At 40.6% G+C, this 25,211-nt stretch overlaps 1 protein-coding gene across 10 annotated transcripts in view; it reads right to left on the bottom strand.

Moving 5' to 3' along the window:
• Positions 1-16,187, bottom strand: part of LTBP1 (latent transforming growth factor beta binding protein 1) — a 242,920-nt gene extending 226,733 nt beyond the window's left edge. For 5 of the 10 annotated variants that reach the window (XM_044451347.1, XM_044451264.1, XM_044451179.1 and 2 more), the window contains exons 1-2: positions 15,242-16,184; positions 11,071-11,141 (exon numbers count right to left, since the gene is read on the bottom strand). In XM_044451347.1, the coding sequence (XP_044307282.1) occupies positions 11,071-11,141; positions 15,242-15,687 (517 nt within the window). In that variant the 5' untranslated portion in view covers positions 15,688-16,184. Of the gene's footprint in view, positions 1-11,070; positions 11,142-15,241 lie in introns of all 10 variants that reach the window. The other 5 variants (XM_044451685.1, XM_044451600.1, XM_044451515.1 and 2 more) reach the window with 2 other exon arrangements.
• Between the last annotated feature and the right edge of the window lie 9,024 nt (positions 16,188-25,211).

Here is a 25,211-nt window from a genome sequence, read left to right on the forward strand (position 1 = left end):
TATGGTGGAAAAGTAATTCCAACTGTCTTTCCAAGTTTATTTACATGTCAAACCATAGTTTGACATTACATTTGAATCATCTAGTACTACGTAACATGAAATGCATGATTTTCAAGCTATGGTGTCAATTCCTTTCAGTTGTGTGGATAAAAATTAATCCCCAGGGAAATGCAATAAAATAGCCAGATTTATTTTGAAAGATAAAGCGTGACTATAAACTCTACAAGGATACGGAAAGAACTTTGCCAGATGTATTTAATCTTTAAATTCCTGCGTTAAGTTTATCTAAATAACTTGTGCAATCATTGGATCGATCACTTTCTCCATGATTATTAGTTTGCAGTATACATCTGGGACAAATGAATTCAGCGGCATTACAGTCTCTTCTCACTATTAAAAAAGTATAAGAAAAAATACAGGCATGCCTGGTAAGCTGAAACTGATTTGCACTCTCATCTGTTACTGGCTAGCTGCATTTTTTTACCTCCTCCTTCTCAGTAACCCAGACTCCAAAGCTGCCTCTCCACTAACTTATGGCAAACAGTACTGAGTTCTTCCTGCCCCAAACCTTAAAATATTTCCCTAGCTCCTCTTTCTCCATAGCCTTCAGCTCAAAAAAAAAAGAAAAGAAAAGAAAAAAGAAAAACCTCTTCCACTCTTGCCTATAAACCATAGTTTCTGCCATCCATCACCGCCATAGATCCATTTTCAGTCTGAACACTTGTTCAGTCACTCCTTTCTTCCAGCTCAGCTTTCTGCCTACCTGCCTGATCAATACTGTTCTTCTCCATGGCATACATTAAAACCTGGTATATGAACATGTTCTACATAAATTAAAAAAACTGCAACTTTCATATAACTTTAATTTCATTAGGTTTGAGGGTGTTATCTAATTTATCTCTATTTTGGCACTTTTCTCTGGGGGGAGAGAATTCTTCTACTATCCTTGCATTACAAGAGGATGAAATATTGCAACTATCTTCTTCAATGCAGACCTTGGCCTCACCATAACTGCAAGGGAAAAGGGAATTCTTGTCCTAAATACACATCTAATAAAAGTGTGTGTCATTGCTGGAATTCTTAGCTGGCCCATTTCAAAACATCTGATGCATTCCTGTAGTGACATCCATGGTTATGTAAACATGACCTCTAGGAATGAGGCAAAAGCAATGTCTTTTCTGTGCCTTACTTAATCTTGAGCTCCTAATAAAACAATTTTCAGTTTTTAAAAAATAGCACAATAAAGAAGACTGTACTCTTTGGCTCTCTGCAAATTACTCTTAAAATGGCAACATTTGCTAGCGCAGTGCAACTGCTGTCCAAGCAGCATTTCTGAAACAGAGGGATTACTATTCTGGATCCCAAAAGCGGTATCATGTTCCAATTATGCAACACTCCTCCAATTGTTGCTATCATTCCCAGTATGGCTGCACTCTGCAGTGAATTACACTAAGACAGGGCTGTACAACATGGGTCTCAGCAAACAGAAACTCCCAAGCCCTGTTTGTTGCAGTCTCATGAATTTAACAGAGAAGATTTACCAGGTCTCCAGTGGGCCAATACATGTGGTTAGTAGACTGCATTTAGCTGGATGGCTCACAAGCTGTGTAGAGGCCTGTACATGTTTCAGTTCTTCTCAAACAGAAAATAAGCTATTTGGGGTAGACGCTCTGACAAGCTGGTTTGATCAGATTCCCAGTGTTAAATAAAAGTACAAACCACACTTTTACAGAATGCTATCATATCATTAGCTACCTATTGTTACATTAATTCAGCTCACACTAGATTATGTCCAACCAGGCAGTATTCAAAGAAAAAAAATGACACATTTGCAGAAATGTGCACTTTCAGAAAGAGCAGTCCAGAACTAACAAAATTTATTGCAGGTTATGCACAGTATGTAAAATACGAGCAAATTCATGCCAACACCACCACATACACTGAGCAGGGAAACGATAGTCCCAAAGCTCCTTGTACCAATGGTAGGCTAAAGTTATGCCAACACAAGGAATCTATATGAGTATAGCAACCAATTGTTTACCACTGCAGAAACTCTCCCCTGCCGGAACACCACAGTGCAAGGGGAAAATTTGGGGCATGGGTCAGAACAAAAGGCAGTGGGAATCTGCTTTATTCACACACTGGTCCCAGCAAGAAGATGATGCAATATTACACCTGCAGAAAAGGCAGCATAAATTAAAATGCCCCCAGGGGAGTTAACCATGACCTCCAATTCCTACCTCCATCCTATCCCAGCCACATTAAAGGACAGGAGGAACTCTGCAGCCAATCACAGCACATCATCAGATGTATAGAGGCGCCTGCCAAAAACCTTAAATCCCATGTAACAATCCGGTCACTCTCTGATGTCATCTAGAATGGCCCTATTGCATATCCTGCTAATGTATCAAGTCAGCAACTGGCAACAGGGCTTCTTCCAACAGTGACATTGGAATGCCCTACCACATGCAATATATTTGATGATCTGTTTTTTTAACAGGGAAATATTTTCTCTTCCAGATCTGAAAGGTCTAAAAATCTTTGACTTCTGAAGCAGAAATATAGGAAGTTGCCTTCTACCAAGTCAGGGTAGTGGTCCATCTAACTCAATGTTTACATTGCATGGCAGCAGCCATTTTCAAACAGAAGACTTTTCCAAGTCTGAGAACCCAGGCTTTTAACCAGAGAACAACTCTACCATTCACCTATAGACCTCCCCTACTGAGTTCAATGTAGTTTATGCCCAGGTAGGTATGTATAGCAAGCTGCAGTCTAACACACACAAGGTCTAATCAAACCTCATCCCAAGTTAATCTCATTCCTTTTAGCATTTTCAAGAATCTCCTCTTAAAAGTACAAAGTTATTACACAAAGTCTTTCTGACATTACTGCGTTTAAATAATAATTAAATATTTTCTTTTTAAATCACTACTGTTATACTGTTACATTTAATTTTTAGTTCTTCAGGTTCCTTTTTAAGCATATTGTGCCCCTGTATCTTAACCTTGCTGCTGTATTTTACTCTGGCTTTATTCTGTTTCAGGCTTTTAAAAGTTTTCTGTTCTATTTGTATCATGTCGTACTTTAGGGTTTTAACTCTTGGGAACCACCCAGAAAGCTTTGGTTATTTTGCAGTACAGAAATTAACAAGCAGACCAACAAAGATAAGCCCAATAATAAACATACCATACACTATTTTGTCTGTGCTAACTGAATTATAGAGTTTCATCTAAATTAGCTTTGCTGTTACTCCAACATTTTGAGAAGTCAGAAAATGGATTATTTAAAAGCACTTTATAGAGAGAACAACTGACCGAAGTTCTCAAAAAGATGGAGCATGTGCATATAACCTAACAGTGAGGAAGCATACCATCCAATACACCAGCAAAAGTCTTACAGCCAAAAATGTCTGAATGCCAATATTAAGTAGTTGTTCTGGCTTGCCCAAAGCAATACTTAACCTGCCTGTCCTCTCCTTTTTCACATGTGTAAACAATTAGAAAGTCTATCTATGACAAGCTGAAGAATTAATTACCTTATTTTGCTTTCTATAAATCTTATCAAGTTATTAGCAGAGCAATCCTAGAAAGAGTCTAGATTCCCATAGGAGTTTGCAGAGTCCCAGGCCCAAACCTGGAAATGTCCTCCAAAGGCAAATGTGGGACTCCAGCTTGGAGCACCTTCTCCTCAGCTCAGCCTTGGCATGCAAAGAATCACGCTGGCTGTTTCTCTAAGGTTGCAAATGTGAGCTCAGGGAAAGGGTTCTGTGGGTATTCTGGGGGAGGGGGAGGAGGAGAGGGTGTACATGATACAAGGTAATGGGGAGATGCCTCAGCCTCCTTTCCTGTTTCCCAAGCAGTGCAGTTAAGCAGACCTTTGCAGGGTGGAAGAACCTCAAAATAATGTTTGCCTACAGACTCCTCTGTAGAGGATCCCTGCAATCTTCCTAATGAATTATTTATTTATTGCAGTGAAGAGCACGACCAACCTCCAGATTGAATTGCACCTTAGCCTATTTCTCTGAAGTCTGAAAATTTCATTTTGGGTTTCTGAACAGTGAAACAACTGAAACCATAGTAAATTCAGACTATCAAATCAGCAACATGTGTGCATTCCTTTTAATATATAAAACTATTAAGCACTGTTGGATCCGGCACAGGTACTTATTCCTGCCATGGCTCTCCTTGGAAAAGCAACACATCATTTTTATCAGGCCAGAGGTTTCCACAGCTCCAGAAGATGACAACATTACCAAGTCAAGACTTTTTGGGTCAGTGGAATAGTGGTATATTGTGAAGTGCAGAAACTCATCATGACAGTGCATGCAGAGACACACCAAAAAGCAGGTGTATAAACTACAACAGATTAAAAGCCCAATTTATTACTATCAGCATAACTGCAATGCTATGCAAAATTACTTGGGTGTAAGAATCAATAAGCCTTTGATTGTGTGGATTACACCAAACTGTGGCAAGTTCTTAGAGAAAGGAGTACCAGATCATCTTATTTGTCTCTTGAGAAACCTATATGCGAGTCAAGAAACAACAGTGAGAACTGGACATGGAACTACTGATTGGTTCAAAATTGGGAAAGGAGTACAGCAAGGCTGAATATTGTCACTCTGCCAATTTAACTTGTATGCAGAGTCTATCATGCAAAAGGCAGAGCTAGATGAATCACAAGTAGGAATTAAGATTGCCGGAAGGAATATCAACAACCTTAGATATGCAGACGATACCACTCTAATGGCAGAAAGTGAAGAGGAAGTAAAGAGCCTTCTGATGAGGGTGAAAGAGGGGAGTACAAAAGCTGCCTTGAAACTCAACATTAAGAAAATTAAGATCATGGCATCCGGTCCTATCACTTTTTGGCAAATAGGACGGGGAAGAAATTGAGGTAGTGACAGATTTTATTTTCTTGGGCTCCAAGATCACTGCAGACAGTGACTGCAGCAAAGAAATTAAAAAACGCTTGCTCCTTGGGAGGAAAGCTATGGCAAATCTAGACAGTATACTAAAAAGCAAAGACATCACCCTGTCGACAAAAGTTCATATAGTCAAAGCTATGCTTTTCCCTGTTTTAATGTATGGCTGTGAGAGTAGGCCCATAAGGAAAAATGAGCACCGAAGAATTGACACCTTTAACTGTGGTGCTGGAGAGGTTTTCTGAGAGTCCTTTGGATTACAAAGAAATCAAATCAGGCAAATTTAAAGGAAATCATGCTCAACTGTTCTTTAGAAAGTCAGATACTGAAGATGAATCTCAAATACTCTGCCACCTAATGAGAAGGAAGGACTCACTGGAGAAGACCCTGATACTGCTAACAATGGAAGGCAAAGGGAGGACAGCAGAGGTTGAGGTGGCTGGATGGGGTCACTGGGGCAGTTAGTGTGGGCTTAGGTGGACTCTGAGGGATGGTGGATGACAGGAGAGCCTGGAGGAATGTTGTCCATGGGGTCATGAAGGGTCGGACATGATTTAGTGACTAAACAACAACAAAGCTCCAATGCTGAGCCATCTCAGTGATTATCTCTGACAACATAGGTTCAACTTGTAAATGTACTAAACACGAACAAGAGATCTTCTACCAGATTTAGCTTTTTGTGAGAAATGCAAAAGGTTTTAATTACAAACTACTAGGGTGGATGTCATGAACTAGAACTCTTTTTTTGTTATTTTGGATCATCCTCAGATGCTCCTGACTCCTTGTCCTCAGAAGAGGAGGCTCCAAAGATAAAATGAGAAGATTCCGCCATGGGAAGGTATCACAAGGGTTCCATCTCACCAGGACTCAGTTATCCAGTGGTCTACCCAGGACCCAGCTGTCAGCTCCCCTTCACCCAGAAGAGGTTTCATTACCATTCTTAGATTTCAGAGACTTCGGTCATGAAGACACAGTCTAAGATTGCTTGGTATTTTTAAGAGACAACACCTTAAGTACAGAGGTGGGATCAACCAGCCCTAAAAAAAGCTATTTATTGAAGGGTCAGTCTTGTTGCTCTTGTTACTGGAACAATATAACAGGCAAACCTGTCTTTCAGCCGAAGCACCACCTGGAGCTTTCCATAGTGCTGTTCATTTTCTGTTCCTAAAGCTTGACCTTACTGGAAAAACAACTCATGCCTTACCAGCATCAAAATAATGCAAAGTTCTTTATAACAGAGGCAAAATTGTACAGTGATGTAGGAATTCCAAAAACAAAGGGGAAGGATGTATCTGGTCTCTGACTGTCATATTTAGAATTTTTATATGCTAAACTGTCACAAAAAATAGCAAAACATGAAAGCCTCATTATCACTTCATCTGCATGCCCTACCTGGAAGAGGCTTCATCAGAGGAGAGAGAAGTGGGAAAAAGCCAGCACCCCACATCCAGCCTGGACTTGGTACTTGCTGACACAGTAGCAGGAAACTCATTCATTTGCCACAGTAAGAAAAAAATTTCAATTATGTTGGTGCTCTGGCAGATGACATCATTACTCCTACCTGAAAAAACATTCCAGAGCTGCACTTGCCTATGTTCACCCTTCATTACACCACCATTCAGGGCAAGTCTACATGTTACCACATGTCAACCACTTGAAATAACTTTGGTATGGCATTTTCTCCATGCCAACACCATAATGCATGGAGACAATTATTTCATTCTTCCATTTTGCACTGGAGATTTTCCATTCCAGCACCAGGAACTGATGTTGCTTGGATGGAAATTTTTCTGCCAGCTGGAAAAACTGCTTATGATCTGTAATACAAGTTATAACAGTAGCATGGAGACGATTACATAAATGTCATAAAGGATATTTATAGCAGCTTCTGCACTATACAGATAACACATAGATTTCTCATTTGACCAATGCCAGATCTGTACAGTATAGATATACTTCCTGTTCCTTGTCAGCTTGCATTGCCTAAGGTCCAATATTTACTTCAATTTTGAAAAGACTTAGTCATTTTCATTTGGTTAGTTTTTTTTTTTTTCAGAATGTACAGCCACAAGGAATTTATCACATCCTGGAGAAGCCTGGCTTTCAAATGGATCTCCAGAATATAGTGAACAACAGATGTTGTTCTGAAAAGTGCTCACTGCATGCAGCTTACGAAGAAATATTAACTCATGTTGGTGTTACTGTGCCAAAACTTATGCCAGAATCGGGTCTCACAGGAGCCTTACCCTCCACATACAATCTCAACACATGAGCATCTGCTGGCTCCTCTTCAAAAACAAGTCTCACTCCTTGAAAGCCAGCAAAGAGGAGCCTACAACAGCTACATGCACCCTTTACAGACATCCCAGAGAATGCATGGAGTGGCAGCATCAAGAGATGCAGTCCTACATTGAGACCATCTAGCCAGGGAAAGGTATCACCATGGCAACACTGTCAAGATTTTCATATGCCCTGATGATCAGTATGAGCATCCTGGCTGGAAGCAGAATGGAGGCATAACCATCTTGCTGTCTTTCTGCATGTTCAATCTCATATGGTCACCAATATTGTGAAAAAAGCAAGGCCAAATACAGTTTGATGCCTTTTTTAAGCATGTTGCTCCTACTAACAATCTGTAACAGTATTAACACCTAATATTAGTAATACAACTTTGGCAGAGGATACACAACAAGTCAGCTAATTAAAACTGACCTGTCTGGGGAAACCAATGCAATGCATTTGTGGGATTTGTGCAATCATATAGGAGGAAAGAACACATATGAGGAGGATCTGACACACAGATCTTAAGCTCTTCAGAGGGAAAGGGTGGAACCCATGAACCAGTGACTCATGCCCTACAAATATTCAGCATGAATCTCAGCTTACATCTTAAAGAATGCACATCTAAATGTAAATATATTGATGTAATAACATAAGCAACAGCAGCAGATGCTCAGATACATGAAGTCATTGTTTATTTCCCATTAAGGAAATTTGTTGCCTGGGATGAAAAGGAATGCTCTAGATGACCATTTATCCTCAATAAATGAGTTTTCTAAATTTCTACTTCTGTATGCATACCAGGAGTCAGACATTCTATCCAGAATTTATTGGATTTGTTTTCATATGTTAATGCTGAAACAAACAGAAGCATTTATTTCAGTTTATGCAAAGTGAAGGTCTGTGTGGGACATCTGGAGCCCAGGCCCTGAAGGGCTGCTTCCGCAGCAGGCACAACCCAAAACAGCATCCCACAATAGCCAAACGGGAGGCAGACAGACAGCTCTTCCCCACCTGACATATAATTTCCCTTGTACAGTGCTGTGTATGTTCTGTGACTCCATGAAAATTCCTCACAATTTGGTACTGACTGCACAATTACCATGAGATCCTCATCTTACCTTTTCTGGATTAAAAAAAAAAAACATTTCTAGCCCTTGAAATATAGCTTGAAACGTGTGGCCTTACTGGAGAACACCAGTGAAGTAGGCAGGAAGTAGTGAGAGATTGAATCCTCACTGCCCTGTTTAGCTCCTTGTCCTTTCCCATAGCAACCAAAAATAGAATGAATTATACATAAATGTTCTGTGCTTTGCATAGCACAGAATTTGAGTTACCATAGGGGAAATATATTTTTCTACTTATAATGTATGTGCACCATCTTTTGCTTGATAAAAATGCAATATTTTGCCTGTTCTTCACACCCATAGGTTCAGAGTCATAAACCCTTTTGGTCCTATAAATGGGACCAGCTTAAGATTAAATTAGATTTCCTTCTTCGAATTTAGGTGGGTCTCCTTTTATGAAGATAAAGAACAAGATGAAAATTCCAACTTCCACTTTCACAGTTCTTCCAATTGAAATTTTAGCATTTTGAGATTTACAGTGGTACCTCGGCTCACAAACTTAATCCATTCCACAACTCTGGTCATGACCAAAATTGATCAGGATCCAAGTCAAATTCCCCCATAAGGTTCAATGTAAATAAGGTTAATCCATTCTGACCCCTATGAACGTGGTCGCAAGCTGATTTTGGTCACGAGGCAAGTCAAATGTCCCCATAAGGTTCAGTGTAAATAAGGTTACTCCATTCTGTTAATATTTTATCACAAAAATTTGAAACAAAGTAACAAAGAACAACAAAGTGACAAAGTACAGTGCAGTAGAGAACCCTAACCTAGTTGGGGGGGAGGTTGTTTGGAGGGAGGGTCCAAATGATAATCATGCGATAGTGATTGTGCTAGGGGAGGGAGATGGCTGTGATCACGCTTGGGCAGGGAAGATGGCCGCACTCATGCTCGGGGGGGAGGGAGACAGGCGCGACTGCACTTGCGCAGGGAAGATGGCCACAATCATGTGCAGCAACATGGCTGCGATCGTGGTTGTCACCCAATGAGGAGTTTGTGAACTGAGGCAATTTTTTCTGAAATTTCTGTTTGTGACCCCATTTGGTCATGAACTGAGGTGTTCGTGAGCTGAGGTACTATTGTACAAGGAAAAAGTTAGAATCTGTACTACAGGTTTATTTATTTTCACATTTGATTTATTGAACCTTTGCTTATTTTTCAAAGGCTTTCTTATTTAATCAGGGGAAACTAAATATACTAGCAGCAATAGTAGATATTTATTTATTTATTAAATTACATTTTGTTTCCCCTTAATATAGCATTGCTTTTAATTACTCACCTGATGACCAGCATAGGAAAGCACTTTGCCACCTCTTTGCCCTTCCTAAAAACCAAGCAGGCTGCCAGGGGAGAGATGGACCCTTTGGGCCTTCCTCCAGCAGCCTACTACATTTTCATTCTGGACAAGGAAGACTGAAAGTCAAGAGAGGTACTGAGTGATCTAGCAGCCCACTATATCTCCATACTGGACACGAAAGTGATGAAGCTCCTTCCTGCACATCTGTCACAATGACTAAAGGTGTGGGCATAAGAATGCTCCTTGCTTTTGCTAAATACCTGCCATCTTTCTATTCTAGCCATGCAGCAAATGACCCTCCAGCACAGAAATGCACAGGCTGGGAGTCTGTGATACATGTCTCTTCTGCCATCCCACTTGGTTTCTAGGATGGATGAACAGTAGGGAGCACCAACTGCTGCACATCTAGCATAGGAACCTGACAAGCAGCTAGAAGAAAGCCTTTTCTGGGGCCTACATGGAACCTGTTTGCTCTAAAGCAGAGTCTTAACTGTATCAAGGGGTTGATAAACCATCCATACTTCCACTGCCAGTTCCATGGTTTCTTTGCTACTCTCTAAGTATGAGACTTCCCCTCCAGCATATCTAAGGCAGAAATGCAACAGGCTGTGGAAAGGGCCAGAGGATTAAGCAACTCTGCCACCTGCCTACTGCACATCATTTAAATACATATGAACCAAACTTTCTTCCCACACACTCGGCCAAAAACAAAACGAAGGAGGCGGGGGGGGCAGAGCATTTGGTTCCGGCCTCCAATGTTTTAGTAGTCTGCTTTTTAGGCATAAAAGGGGCTAGCAAATGAAGGACAAAGTGCATCAGTCATCCTTCCCCAGTCTGTCCTATGAGTAAAAAGCCCTCAGTAAAATCTAATTTAAAAAGATAGCACAATGCCACAGTGCTTAAAGCAGGAACAGCTTTGCAGCTGAACTCTAAAATCTTCAGATAATAGAGAATCATAGCACTGAAATATTTCCATTAAAGGTCCACTTCACGCAGAGGTTAACGTTTCTGCCATACAAAATGGAATTCAAAGCAAGAAGTCATCTGCTGACTTCAGCTGATAGCAGAGACTTGCATCCTCAATGTGAAAATATTTTTGGGACAAAATTAGTGTTTATGTAAGTATGGGAACATGAACCTTAACAGGATAGCATCATTCAAGGTTTAACAGTATACCTGCCTAGTGCAGAATTTATCAATTTTTTGAGCTTGCATAAATTAGATGCATATGATGAAGTCATAACATCAGAGTATATTTCCTTACTGTATCCCAAAATGAGGTTCTAAGACTGAGTACATCTCCTAGTGACACTGTGGTACATCTCTAGCCATCCACTAATCAAATACTAGTAGACTATGAAAGGACCAGAACTGTTTTTTAAAACAATATGGCAGAACTGCCACTAAATGAAAGCAATTTCCCTGAACACATGGCTACTTACGTTTGGTGCACCTCTGAGAGCCAGGAGCTTTGCTCCAGCCATGACAGCACTGCCCTCCACAGACATTCACCCTGCAGCAATGGTAAAGAAAAGATCAATTGCCAGCTGCAGAACTGTCTAATAAACCCAGCAAAAACTGCACAGCACACTTTTTTTTACCTTTGGGGGACTGAGGCACTTGCAAAAGAATTGTTTCTCACCTCAAAGCAGGGGTGAGGCAGAAAGAGCTGTTTAGTCTGGAGAGAACTGTTACAACAGACTAAAGGGGAAAAGATAGGGCAGGCATCAGCTCACTTATAATGAATGCTAGGAATTGACAGGAGGAAAAACGTTTAAAGCCTGAGGGAGAACAATTATAAATGTTCTAAATAAGAATAGAAGCCCATTGTTCTTTAGCACTCCCCAACTAACTGAAGGAAATGGGTATTCCCTAGCTTGCTACAGCTTCCTAAGAGGCAGTGGAGGGGTTCTTTATCTGTAGATGTCTCACTTTCATTACTTGTGACCTAAAGACACATGGCTGCCTAAGCATGAGAAGTGCAGATATCCAACTGTCTCTGCTATTTACATTCTCACCACCTTCTCAAAGATTAGGCCCTGAAGATAAAACTTGCCTAGCTGTGGCAGGTTAGAGACCATTAACTCTTCCCCGGGCCAAGGGAAAGGGAAGTAATGACCTAGGCAGCTGCATCAAGATGGCTGGAACACCAGAGCCAAGTCCAACACTACATTAGCAGTTTCTTAAGAACTGTATTTATAGTCAACGCTTTTTCTTCTTGCATGGAACCTACAGTGATTTACATGGTTCCCCACCCCTCCATTTTTCCCTCACAAGAACCCTGTGAGGTAGGTTAGGCTGAAAGTCAGTAACAGGCCCAAAGTTATCCAGTGAGCTTCATGGCTAAGTGGGGACCAGAACTTGGATCACCTGAGAGACAGTTTGTATAGCACTCTAACTGCTATACTGTACTTTTTCAGGAATCATTAAAGAGCAGCAAGTGAGCAATACAGGCAATTCCTGAGTTATGAACATCCAAATTACAAACAGTACTTACAAACTGCCATAAAGCCTATTATTTAAAAAATTACTGTGGAAAATCGTTACCACTAACAGGAGGGGGAGAGGGCCTCCAATGTATCACCACAGAGAGGAAGTGAAAGGGGAGAGAGGGAGGTATCCAAAGCATGCCTTCCTGCTCTGCCCATTTGGAGAGGGTAATCTCTCCAGTATTTCGTTGCTGCAAAGTGGAAGGGTGAATTTGGGTGGGGAGTGGTTAGAGATAATCACAGTTTTTTTACTTTCACACAGTACTGGACCCCTAACCCCTGCAAGTGTGGGTGACCTACTCTATGAGATCTGACTTACATGCAAATTTGACTTAAAGATGAATGTCTATTTTCTCAGGAATGGAACTAATTCCTAACCCAGAGACTACTTATGTTTGTTTCTACAATCACAATGGGAATCATCTGGATTTTCTGCATCAGTCACTAAAATTAATTGGACCACTGTTGTGGTCACTATCCACACAAGCCATCTTCTTCAATGGTTGTTTAAGCTCTCAGGACACCTCCCCATAACCTGATGCTCTTCAGATGTATTGGAACTACAGCTCCTACCATCTCCAGGTATCACCCAAATGGATGGAAGATGTAGTCTAACACATGTGAAAGGCAGGTTGGTAGAGGCTACTTTAATACTTACCCAAGGTCAATGCTCTCTTTTGACTTTCCGCTGCAGATGCATCTCTTGTATATGCCCCTCAGTACCTCCCTATAATATACTTGAGTAACTTTGCTCTGAAATCAGCCTTCAAAATCTGTTATTACAGATGAGGAATCCCAAGACAGACAAAACAAGTTCCGCAAATGGTGGACTATAGAGTTGTAATATCTAGTTTAAATGGACTGATCTGAACTTAATTGATCTGATTTCTGCTGTGGCACCCATTTGTGGAATGAACTTCCTAAAGAGGCTCACCTGATGCCTATGCTGTGCTCTTTCTGAAACCAGGCCAGGAACTTCTTATTTTCCTGGACATATTGGTCTTCCAGTTTCTATTTTAAAACTGTTACTGTTCCATAGCTGCTAGATTTTATAGTGGTTTTTTAGCTTAATACTGTAGTTTTAAAAGCTTACATATATTTTACCATGTTGCATTTTTGAGGTTTAATTGTTGTGAATCACCCAGAGGGCTTTGGTTATTCAGTACAGAAATATAATAAATACATACCACATTTAACTTGTGCTTAAAATGTGTCTCCAATTAAACTAGCAGATGTTTTAAAAAGTTTATTATTTTTAAACATGGAACAACAGGTGCCATCTTCGAAAAGGGGCTCCTCCTCCTCTTCCACAGAGAATGTAATGCCTTTTCCTTAAAATGGGTCCTTGTGATCTAGGCAGGTATTACACAAAACAGAACCTTCACACCCACCCCAATCAGAATGGTCCATGCATAAAAATATGCAGATTTAATCAGCCACTTAGGACATGATCCTACAGGAATGCTCCTAACCTTCCAAACTCAAGGGATTACAGGCATCCTAAACCAGGCAGGAGGACACAGGCAAAGACTAAATGTACACTCCACCCAACCTGTAAAACAGCTAAATGGTCAACTTCAGTGGACTAACTGTGGCTCTCTGGAGGTGGAGGGAAGGAGACTGGCTAAGGCACCCCCAGGATACACGGTATCTTGGCGATGCCAATCTCTCTCTACCCTGCCCCTAAATCAATTCTCTCCAGTCCTTCTTACAACCTCAGAGAAGCAGCTGGTGTGGTTCCTTCGCTGCCTCCTGTGAGAAGAAGCATTCCAATGCAGAGTCCCAATTCTTATGACAGGGCTAGAATTCTGAAAAATTCTGCTGGCTCTACTTGCTGTCTAGGGGCCACATGATCATCTGTTAATCAATCAACTGATCTTTGACAGCTCAGATTCCTTGAACTGGTTTATAGCTCCACTTAAATTCATTCATGTCTGTTGTTTCAGGAAGCCACATGTTTTCTAGTGATTAGTCAAATACTATTCCAACTTTAAGGGATGTCATTTTTCTGTAGAATGTCATTTCAGAAGATATGAAAATGAAGCCATTCTTTGGTGACTCATAGTTTACTTTATACATTGTTGCTTGCTACCTCTCCAGGAATTTCAAGCTCTTTCTAATAGCAAGAGTGACCTACACCAAACTACACACAATACTGACAAATACACTCATCTTTAGGGAGAGCACAAATGAACTTCCAGTTCCATTTTTTCCAGTCTTTAATGGTCCTGGCAATCACCCAATGGCAATCCCTTCTACGTGGTCACATCTCAATCACAGATGTGAAAGATAAGTAAACCAAGTCTTCAGATTTTTCTTTCACCTAAACTGATTGTGCAAAGTCAGATCAATGGTCTGTGCAGCCCAGTATTGTTGGTATTGGTATTGCTCTCAGGGTTTTAGAAAGAATTCCTTCCCAGCCTTACCCAAGAGAACCTGGTGACCTGAGCCAGGGGTTTTCCACATGCAAAACATATGCACCTCCCACTCCAAGGGTTCCAACCCCACCTTGAACCTCACTACCAGATTAAGTTTGAAGGGACTTTCATGTGCCTTGAACTCCCTCATGGACTTACCCAGCTCTGATCATGAACAGAAGGAGTGCTCAAAGCAGCTCCAAGTCAGTGGGATACAGGTACCATTTTTAAGTTCCCACAATGCCACAATACAAAATTATTGTAATTGCAATCATTGTAGTACTGCCCAGTGGTCCATTCTATGGCCTCCAGCATTTGGAAAGCTAGGGGCAGTGGAAGAAACTGTACCTAAAGCACTCCTGCACAAAATCAAGAGCAGACTGCAGCTTCTTTTTGCCCTTTATTCACTCCATTCCCCACTAATACATTCTCACCAGGCAACACCCTCCAGAAAGGGTGTACAAATGAATGTTGCCACTATACTGCTTGAGATGCTCTAGTTGTTTAAGATTTCAGAGCGTCTCATATGAGGCAGGGTAATAGCAAACGGCGCTCTGTCTGCACGCTGGCCCTGCAGGGGGGTGCGGGAGGTTTGTGGGAAACACTGAGCCTGCATTTAATTCAATAAGCGTGCACTCTTAGGTTCCCTTAAACGGGGGAAAGGAGTCGTGTGGCCACGCGGGAAAGCGATGGCGGCGTCACCTTACCCCTGCAACTGCTGCAGATGGGGCTTGGAGTGAACCTGCGCGCTGGAGGTGCTGTTGCTCTGGCGCTGCTGGAGCTTGGAACGTGCGACGTGCTTGCCCACTTTGCTGAAGGAGGCGGCGGCCGTGTGGCCGCTGGCAGGCTTGTGCTGGAGTTGCACGGTAGGGCCCAAACGCAACTGAACGCTGCTTCCTTTGCTCATCCTGCGAGTTCGCTCCAAGGTGCTGCTGCTCCGTCGGCGGGTGCTGCTGTAACGGGCGTTGAGCAGCTCCACATTGAACGTGCGCTGCTGCCCTCCACTTTGCCGGCTGCGGCTGCCAGACGCGCCCGACTGACCGGGGCGCAGCACATAGGTGACCGTCCTCAGCTTTCTCTTCTCCGAAGCCTCGAGCGCCGGACACAAAACGGCACACGCACCAAGCAGGAAAGCCCAGCGGAGCCAAGCCATTTCCACCACCCGACGGAGGGAATTCCCTGCAGCTAGGCGAATGCTACAGAGTTTCGGTGCAGAGACAAAAGAAGCGCACAACCTTCCTGGGTTTGCAGCAATAATAACAACGAAAAGCGTCGGATGCAATTCCCTTCGCTTGCCTTGTTCCAAGGGGGCAGCGCCTTCCCTTTAAGTTCCCTAAACGAAAAAAAAAAAGGGGGGGGGGGGGAGAAAAGAGAAGTGCTTTAGATCGTCTCACCCATCCGCAGCTTTCCAGGTCTCCCTTTCACCATGTGAGGCAAGTTCAGTTGAGTTTTGTTTTTAAAGTCACTGCACGAACTGAGAAAACATTGTTAAATAAGAGGAAGCTGAAAGAGGGGAAATAGCTCCAGCCGGGAAAAGCAGCAACGGGAGAAAGGGGCTTTCTACGAGGGAGGGTCTCTCGTCTTCCTCCCTCTAAAGCAGAGCTACGAAGGATGCCGGAGTTGCTAGCGGTCTGTGAACACGGGTAGCAATAACCTATAGGGCAGTTCAGACCGAGAGGAGGAGGAGGAGGAGGAGGAGAAGAAAAGAACTCTTTTTAAAAAGTTTCTGCGGGCGTGTGGCTCCCCTTGAGTGTCAGATCTGTCCAACCAATCCCAGCCAGCCATGACGTCACGCAGCCGTTCCTAATTGGGAAAACTATAAAATAGGGCTGGGACTTCACAGACACAATCCAGTTTCAAATGCAGGAGTGTAAATCTATGGGGAAAGGGGGCTTCTTACTGCTTGCAATCTCATGACAAAAGGAGCGCCGTGGATGCTTTCTGAGATGCTTTCGCTATTTGCAGAGGATAGCCGGGCTAGTCTATTGTAACAAAAAGAACAAAGAATAATATGTAAAGCGCCCTTTGTATTTGCATAGGTGTGGGATGGATGGTTGCAATGTATAGTAGTGACCTGCCTTACCAACAGTACAATAGTAAAGGTATATACACAGTTTCTAAAAGCTTTGAGGCATCATATTGCCAGGACCTGATGCATCACTTAAGACTATTTTATTGCAAATATATAAATTGAAGGTTTGCAGTGCAATCTTACGTCGTCTTAGAGGTCCTCCAGCATTCAATGAGGCTATTCTCAGGTAAGTGCAGAGCAGTTTTCCACCTTAGTAACTACTGCCAGGCAGTAATTTGAAAAAAAAAATCCAAGTATTAGAAGCATTGGTGATCAGTGTAATAAAGAGATAAGGAAAACCCATTACCTGAACTCCGAAGACTGCTTTCAGGATGCAGTTATGGGAATCCATACCAGACTATTCAGGGATATAGCCTAAACACTGAAGAAACTGGTTAGATTGTGCTTCTCAAAGAATTTCTGGTGAATAAAGCATTTCAGCATAGCAAGGTACCTGCACCACTAAAAGACATGTTTAAATTGCGCTTAAAGGCTAACAGAGTTATTGTGATATATGCCTTCATGGACCAGAACTGATGGACCATCAGTGTTTCCAGCCTGCAAAATCATGGGCCATCATAAATCTGTTAGTCTTTTATGATACAGTCCTATGGATATTTAGGCTGGGAAAAAACCTTGCAACTCCCAGCATTCCCCAACTGACTTGTAAATGTGTTTAAAATTCTGCTGTTATCATCAGGCAAACCTAGCATCAGAATGTGAACCTGTTTTTTTCAGAGCACCTGTGGTATTCCAGACATCTCACTGTAGCTCTTAAGAGTACAATCCTCTACTTATTTAGAAAGAAAAGCAGGGCTACAGCTCTTAGCATCCTCTAGCTGGCTGCAGGGTGCTTGGATCTGCAGTACGTTTTCTTTCTGAACATATATAATTCAGCCTTTAATCAAATTAGAAGATAGTGTGAGTATTTTACTTTCTACTACCCTATCCCAAACCCCAATTCTAGCTGGTTGCATAAACTCCTTGCACCAAGACTCACTGGGCATTGTTGTTGCATTGATTTTTGCAAGCTTTCTACATTCTAAAAGGTTATTTCTTTTGTGGCCCGGTTGCTCTTGCCTTTGGCCCTAACTCTGGCCTATGATAAAAATGCATGTAATAAAAGGAATTGCAGTATATAGCAGTTAGAAAATGAGAATCCCTGAACTAATTTCTTCTTACTTAGTTTTCCTCTAGGCACAGTGCTAGTTTAAAACACTGACACACAAACCTCACTATTGGAGGAGGGAGTGTCCAATAGCAGCAAGACAGTTCCCATGAAGCACCACTATTTTTCTCAGGAGCTAAAACCTTGAACAAGATCAAAGTGGCACCAGTGTACAGTCAACACAGAAATCCTCAACTATTTAAAACTTCTATTTATATTTACACAGGCTTTTAAATAGATGAACTTCTCAGTGGCAAGCAAGTTTACTAACAGTATACTTATTTTTATTGCAGTCTTTCCCTTTGCTAGGTTCTGTTCTAACGAATAGAATTGTGCATGTTTTTATGCTAGTAAATCTTGGAACAATTAAAAGCCGCATACCGTATTTTTCCGTGTATAAGATAATACTTTTTCTTAAAAACATTATACATGGGGCAGCAAGCGCAGGAGGGGGTGTCGGGGGGGGGCGGCAGCTTGCTCACTGGAGATAGGTAGGAAAAGTGGGGGGGTCCTATACATGGGGGCATCTTATAGATGGAAAAATACAGTACATTATACTTCCAGGCATTTGTCAAAGCTTGAAAATAAGTAACAAACCAAAGACAAACCTTGCATATTTTCTGAAGGCCTTAGACTGCAATTTTACATACACCAACCTGGCAGTAATTCATCCCATTGAATTATCCTGAATAGAGGTATATAGTATTGCACTGTTAATCCAGATTCAGTGATGGCCAGAAAAGGCAGTTCTCCAGCAGCTGTTGCCATCTACCTTGAAATACTGCAGTAAAGACGGACCAACTAGTCAGTGCCTTAACGGGGTTGCTGCCTGGGTTGCAGCCCACACCTCTGACTCTACCACCTCTTCCCAATGGTTACTGGTAAGTATGGCCTTTCCTTCCTCCTGCTGACTGCCCTGCAACAGTGATAAGGGTCATCATTAATGTCACCAAGTTCTGCCTGATGTGAAAACTTGTATCTGGGCTGTGCTAGTTCAGATGGAACATGGGCACTGAGCCTGACCCAATGTGTGCCTTTGTTCCAGAAATCCTCCCCATCCAGAAAATTATAGCCAAATTAGATAGGATGTTAAATTGTGTAAGTGCAGTTAACATGTAAGGGTTTTAACAAAAGTGGGGAGAACATTATATTCTTTCCGACGCCAGATAAAGACCTTTTTATTTGATTGTTATTTTAAGAATGTTTTTCAACACTTTAGGATTTTATTTTATTTTCCCCCTTTTTCACAGTCACAGTTTATATAGTGATGTGTTTTATATTGTTTTAATAATTAATGTTTTATATAGTAATTTTATATTTATTGGTTTTTTTATATCTTGTAAGCCATCTTGAGGTATAAATGTATGAAATAAATAAATAAACTAGAGGAGAGAGGTCAGAAAGTGACCAAGCTTCCCTCCATGTTCGTGACAAAAATTACCTTCCTGAAGCTGCATCGGCACTGGTGGCACCTTTGCATATAATGGAAGCAGGAGTGCCAGGGAAGTGATGTTTTGCTGGGTCCGTAACACAGGGAAAGCATAAAACTTTTCTGTCCCCTGCAGTTGCATCACTGTTTGCCTCCTTACCCCCATAGGGCTGTTATTGTAAAAACCTGCCCATCAATTGCAGTTGTGGTACAATGAATGTCAATTCTACTTTAGATCATAGGGAAGGAATTACTAGCTTAGCATTCCCCCAGATAAGCTTATTTTCTGTGGATAGCTAGCCTGTTTCATGGTGCCTTTCCACTCAAGACTCAGTGAACTAGTCGGTATTTAGTGCTGCCATATCTTCTATTTAAGTTGAAAGGATGTCACCAGTGAAGTCCCACAGGGTTCTGCATTAGAACCAAAGCTTTGCAATCTATTCATAAATTCTCTAGAAGTAGGATTAAGTAGTGAGGTGGCAAAGTTGGCTGATGACACTAAACTTTTTAGGGTTGTTAGAACTGTTTGGGTTGTGAGAAGCTCCAAGGAATCTCTCCAAGCTGTGACAATGGGCATCAAAGTGGCAAATGCAATTCAATGTAAGCAAATATAGAAAAAAATGCATTTTGGGGCCAAAAAATAAAAATCCAAACTTCAATGGGATCTGAACTAGCAGTATCTGAGCAAGAGAGGGATTGTAGGGTAGTGGTGGGCAGCTCAATGAAAATGTCAGCCCAGTGATCAGCTGCTGTAAAGAAAGTAAACTGCATGCTAGGCATCATTAGGAACCGAATAGAAAATAGAACAGCCAAAATCCTGCTCCCATTATACAGATCCTTGGTGCAACCACTCTTGGAATATTGTGTTCAGTTCTGGTCACCTTACCTTAAAAAGGGCATTGTTGAATTGGAAAAGGTGCCAAGAAGGGCAAGACAAATGAGCGGGGAGCTGGAGCAGCTTCCCTTTGAGGAGAGGCTATGACAATTGGGACTGTTCAGCTTAGAAGAAAGGCAAGTAAGGGGAAACATGATAGAAGTGTTTAAAATTAATGTATGGTGTGGAGAAAGTAGAGAGGAAGACATTTTTCTCCCTCTCCCATAACAGTTGAATCTGGGGTCATCCCATGAAACTGATTGGTGGGAGGTTTAGGACAGATGAAAGGAAATATTTCTTCACTCATCATATAGTTAAACTGTGGAATTTGCTGCCATGGGAAATGGTGATGGCAACCAATCTAGCTTTAGAAGGGACTGAACAAATTCATGAAGGAGTCTATCAATCGTCTTGCAAGCTATACACTTCCTCCTTTATCAGAGATGGCATGCCTGCATACACCTGTTTCTGAGGAACTGGACAGGAGGTCTTTCAACCATCTTGCTTTAGGGATCCTGCTGGCAGCTGGTTTGCCACCATGTATACAGAGTACTGAACTAGATGGACCTTTGGTCTGATCCATTATGGTTTATGTTCGTATGAAAATAGGCACAAAGCCATTATATATATAATGCAGAGAATAACTTTAAGTAGTATGGACCATAACTCACATTTTACCTTGCCATGATAAATCTGAATTATATGAGCTAAGCTCATAAAAAGACGCAAAGGTCAGAGTGTATTAGGGTATAGTGTAAGGCCTAAGAAATTAACTCAAAATATGATAGGCTTTGAAGCAAGGTGGCACATCAGGTGAGAAAAGCATTAAAGAAGAACATACACATTATGTTCTGACAATAATTATAAAATTCTTAAGAGCCCAAGTCCAAAATGTGTTGCCGCAACAAATATGTTGTTGTTACATGCCACGGAGTCTCCAACATATGTCAGCCCCTTGAATGAATACCCTCCAGAAATACCATGACAGTCCTGCTTAGCTCTTCTAAACCCATGGCTGTGGCCTTTATGGAACCAATCCCTTTCATAGCTGGTCTTCCTCTTTGTTTTCAGCTTTCAACTTTCCCTGGCATGACTGCCATCTCCAGTAAGTCTTGCCTTCTCATGTTGTGTCTAAAGAATGGAAGCCTCATTTTTGTCATTTTTGTTTCCAGAGAAAGTTCTGGCTTGATTTGAACTAGGGCTTACTTGTTTATCTTTCTGTTGTTTCAGGGTATTCACAAAGCTCTCTTCCAGCCCCATGTTTTGAACACATCAATTTTCTTCCTATCATTTTTGTTCACTATCCAGCTTTCACATTCATACATGAATACAATAGCTTGGATGACCTTGGCCTTGGTCTCCAGTGAAAAGTCCGTATGTTTGATAATCTTTTCTAATTCCTTCATTGCTGCCTGTCTTAGTCTTTTCTAATTTCTTGACTGAAGTCTTCCTTTAGAATAGGTGATTGAGCCAAGGTATGCAAAATCTAACAATTTCAATTTTTTCATTGTTGACTTAAAAGTTTTGTAATTCTTTTGTAGTTGTGATTTTTGTTTTCTTAATGTTCAGCTGAAGTCTTGCCTTTGCATTTTCTTCTTTCACTTGAATCAAGGATCTTTTTGATTCACTGCTGTTTTCTACTAGTAATATGGTATCATCTGCATATCCCAAATTATTGATGTATCTTTTGGCAACTTTTGCTCCAGTTTCCTCTGATCCTAATCCAGCTTTCCTTATGATATGTTCAAACACTCGGTGTTTGTCTGACTGAAATATCCCATTCCAGCCCACTTTAGTTCATGATGATGTTTAACTGTTCAGTTTCTCCTTTTACAGTTTCTGGTTTGCCTTGATTCATACTTCTCATTTTCCATGTCTCAGCTGTATATGTTGTGCAGCATAAGACTTTTCTTTCACCCCTGTGCATGTCAGCCACTAGACTTCCTTTTGGCATTCATCTAGTTGTATCATTAGTGACAAGGATAGCCGTACTTGTCCTTTGTTCTTTCCCAGTAGCTGCCTGAGTCCCTTCCAACCTGGGAATCTCATTTTCTGGTGTTAACTCTGTTTCACCATAAAGTTTACAATTGGTTTATCATAGCCTTCTTTTGAGCAGAACTAACCAGAGCGAGTTTGAGTTTCATTCCCTGCAAACAATCCTCTGTCAACATTCTGTTCAACTACTACTCAGTAGCTGCCCTTCAGGACTTTCTCTGCCCCATCACTATTAGAGATAGCAATGTGATGGTTGCCCCTGGAAAGGGTGGATGCATCTTAGTCTTTTTATTTTTTTATTTATTATAGATAAAAAGAAAAAAGACAAAGAGTGAGTTACCAAGGGATCTTGTACAAAAATTACATATAATATTAGATGTAGGAAATACAGTGGTACCTTGGTTCACAATCTTAATTTGTTCTACAGTTTTGGTAGCGAAACCAGAATTGGTCACGAACCAAGTCACATTTCCCCACAAGTTTCAATCTAAATAAGGTTAGTCCGTTCTGCACCATATGTAATTTTTTTTAACCACAAAAATATGAAACAAAGTACAGCACAGTATGAAGAGAGAGAACACTAACCTTGCTTGAGGCAACTTCTGGCATGGAAGACAGGAAGGTGGGTGGGGAGGAGGTTATTGTTTGGAGGGAGAGTCTGTGACCGCGATCCTGACTAGAGGAAGCTGCAACCGCATGTCAGAGCAGGGAAGGCGCTCTGACATGTGGTCGCACTGCGGGGAAAATGGCCACGATCATTTTCGTCACCCAATGCAGCGTTTGCGAACGGAAGCAAAAATCACAAAAATCAGTAATACCAAATTTGTAACTACAATTTTAGCATAATAATACTTAATTAAAATACTTAAATTAATTTATACTAAATTAAAACTAATAAGTGTTACATTAAAATTGCTTTGATGCGGGTATAAGTTAATTCACCTTATAGTACATGTAAGAGTTACATATAATATTTATATATAAGAGTTTATATTTATTTGGTGTCAGGTTAAAACCTGTTTAACTGTTATTTTAAAAACTAATTTAAAATTTTAATGTTTAACAATCACTTTTATTTAACTTACTTAATTGTATTTTTGTGGTTAATTGTTATTTATTGCTGTTTTGTTGTTGTTTTTTAATGATTGTAAGCCGTCCCAAGATGCCATGCATAAGGGACAGCATACAAAAGTTTTAAATAAATAAAAAATATTCACAAACCCGGCAAAAATTAATAATTGATTTTTTCTCTTTTCCCCAAATAAACTGATATCATAATAAAAATAAATTTATGGAGCAATTAGAATAATTTGATCGATCTATACATGATACTTACTCTATTTTTTTCTCTGAATTGCAGAATTAATTAGGCATAATAGGTTTTCCATTTATAAATTCTTTAACTGGTTTTCTATTTATATAGCTAGTTAGTAAATGTATCAGTTAAGTCATCCTTATGTAAGTTCTATTTTTTTCTCCCAATTATTAAGTAAAATATGCATAATAAGCTTTCCATTTATCATTACATTCTTTGGCCGGTCTTCTATTTATATAGCTGGTTAATTTTGCCATTACTGCATATTCAGCTAGCCTATTTTTCCAATCTTTACTCATTGGGAAGTCTTCTGCTTTCCATTTCGTTGCAATTGTAACTCTAGCTGCTGATATCATATATTTAAATAATTCCTTATTTCTTGCAAGAGTTTCTGGCAGAATACTTAATAGCGTGTTTTGATGCATCTTAGTCTTGTGTCTCAGCTTTGACCATTCTGCCTTGGCTGACCCCGTTAGGGGCCTAGTCCAACGAGAGAGTCTGGCCTCTTGGCAGCACTACTGCTCTGACACTCTCAAACCCCCTTGCCATGTTAAAGTGCGCATACAGTCTTAAAATCTTAAGTCTTAGCTTTTCAACATTTTAAATCTTGGTATTCATCACCAGATTGCAGGAATGCATATTGATCAACTTCAGGGCAAAGGGCATGGTTGAAAACTTTTCATGACAGATATAAATTATTATTACATTTTCATTCTTCTCAGTCTGACTTCCCATAGGGTAAATATATGACCATGTTTATTCTATACAGAGCTAAGGATCCAGCTGGACCAACATCTGCCTGCTCAATTCAAGTCATGATTCATTGTCTGCTGTCATTGTTATCTAGGCTAATTATAAAATTTGTCCATTGTAACCCTCTTTGGTAATGAAATACATCTAAATGTCTGTCCAAACTTCACAACATAATGCCAGTAAATGATAACAACAAAAACTTTTAAATATCCCCTCTCAAGTGTAACTGAACACTCAAAAGCATCACACAGGCATGTTTGGAATTGTTTCACTGCTATTCTGAACCTTTTCAGAATGAGGTCACATCTAGTCTCATAGCTAGTGTATTGCATAAACATCTTCCATGGAAGAAACCAATTGTTTTTAAATAAAAGTCATTGTATCAAAGAGAAATGCTGATTATTTATTACAATTATTTATACCCTGCCTATCAAGATGCAAATCCATCTAAGACAGCTGATAGTTGACATCAAAACATGTTAGTAAAATGAAAACAGCATCAAATACAGCACATCATCAGGATGCTTCCCACAGAGCAGCTGGTAGCAGATGGGATGGTTCAGGCTAGGACCAAGCATCAAGTATTATCCTTTTTATTTATTCCTTTATATATTAGATTTTTATCCTTTCCCATTAGTCATAAGGCTCCCTTATGTACCTATTTGCTCTCCTGGAATCCTTCCCAAGGTAGTAGGAACTAGAGCCCAGATTGCCTGGATCCCAGTGCCATATTCTAACCATAATACCACACCAATTATTAAATTGATGCTACTGATATACTGCTTGATATAACATCTATAAGCAGTCTAAGTATAGAAAAATAGATTCTATAACACTGGCAGCTAATGTTTAAATGACTGGATGTCTTGGTGGTAAGGATCTGATGGTGCCATTCTTTAATGAGATTTCAAATACAGAGGATTTAAATTGTTGCATTGCTGTTTTTTACAATAAATGCATAAACATTTATCTTGAGTCTAAACTAATTTCTGTTGCCATGGAAGGCTTTGTGGTTTTGCCAGTGGGATACAGTGTATGGAAATGGAAACCTCAGAACAACAGGACCACGTCA

This window comes from Varanus komodoensis, unplaced genomic scaffold, assembly GCF_004798865.1.
Source record: "Varanus komodoensis strain SLA01 unplaced genomic scaffold, ASM479886v1 scaffold1, whole genome shotgun sequence".
Taxonomy (NCBI): Eukaryota; Metazoa; Chordata; class Lepidosauria; order Squamata; family Varanidae; genus Varanus; species Varanus komodoensis.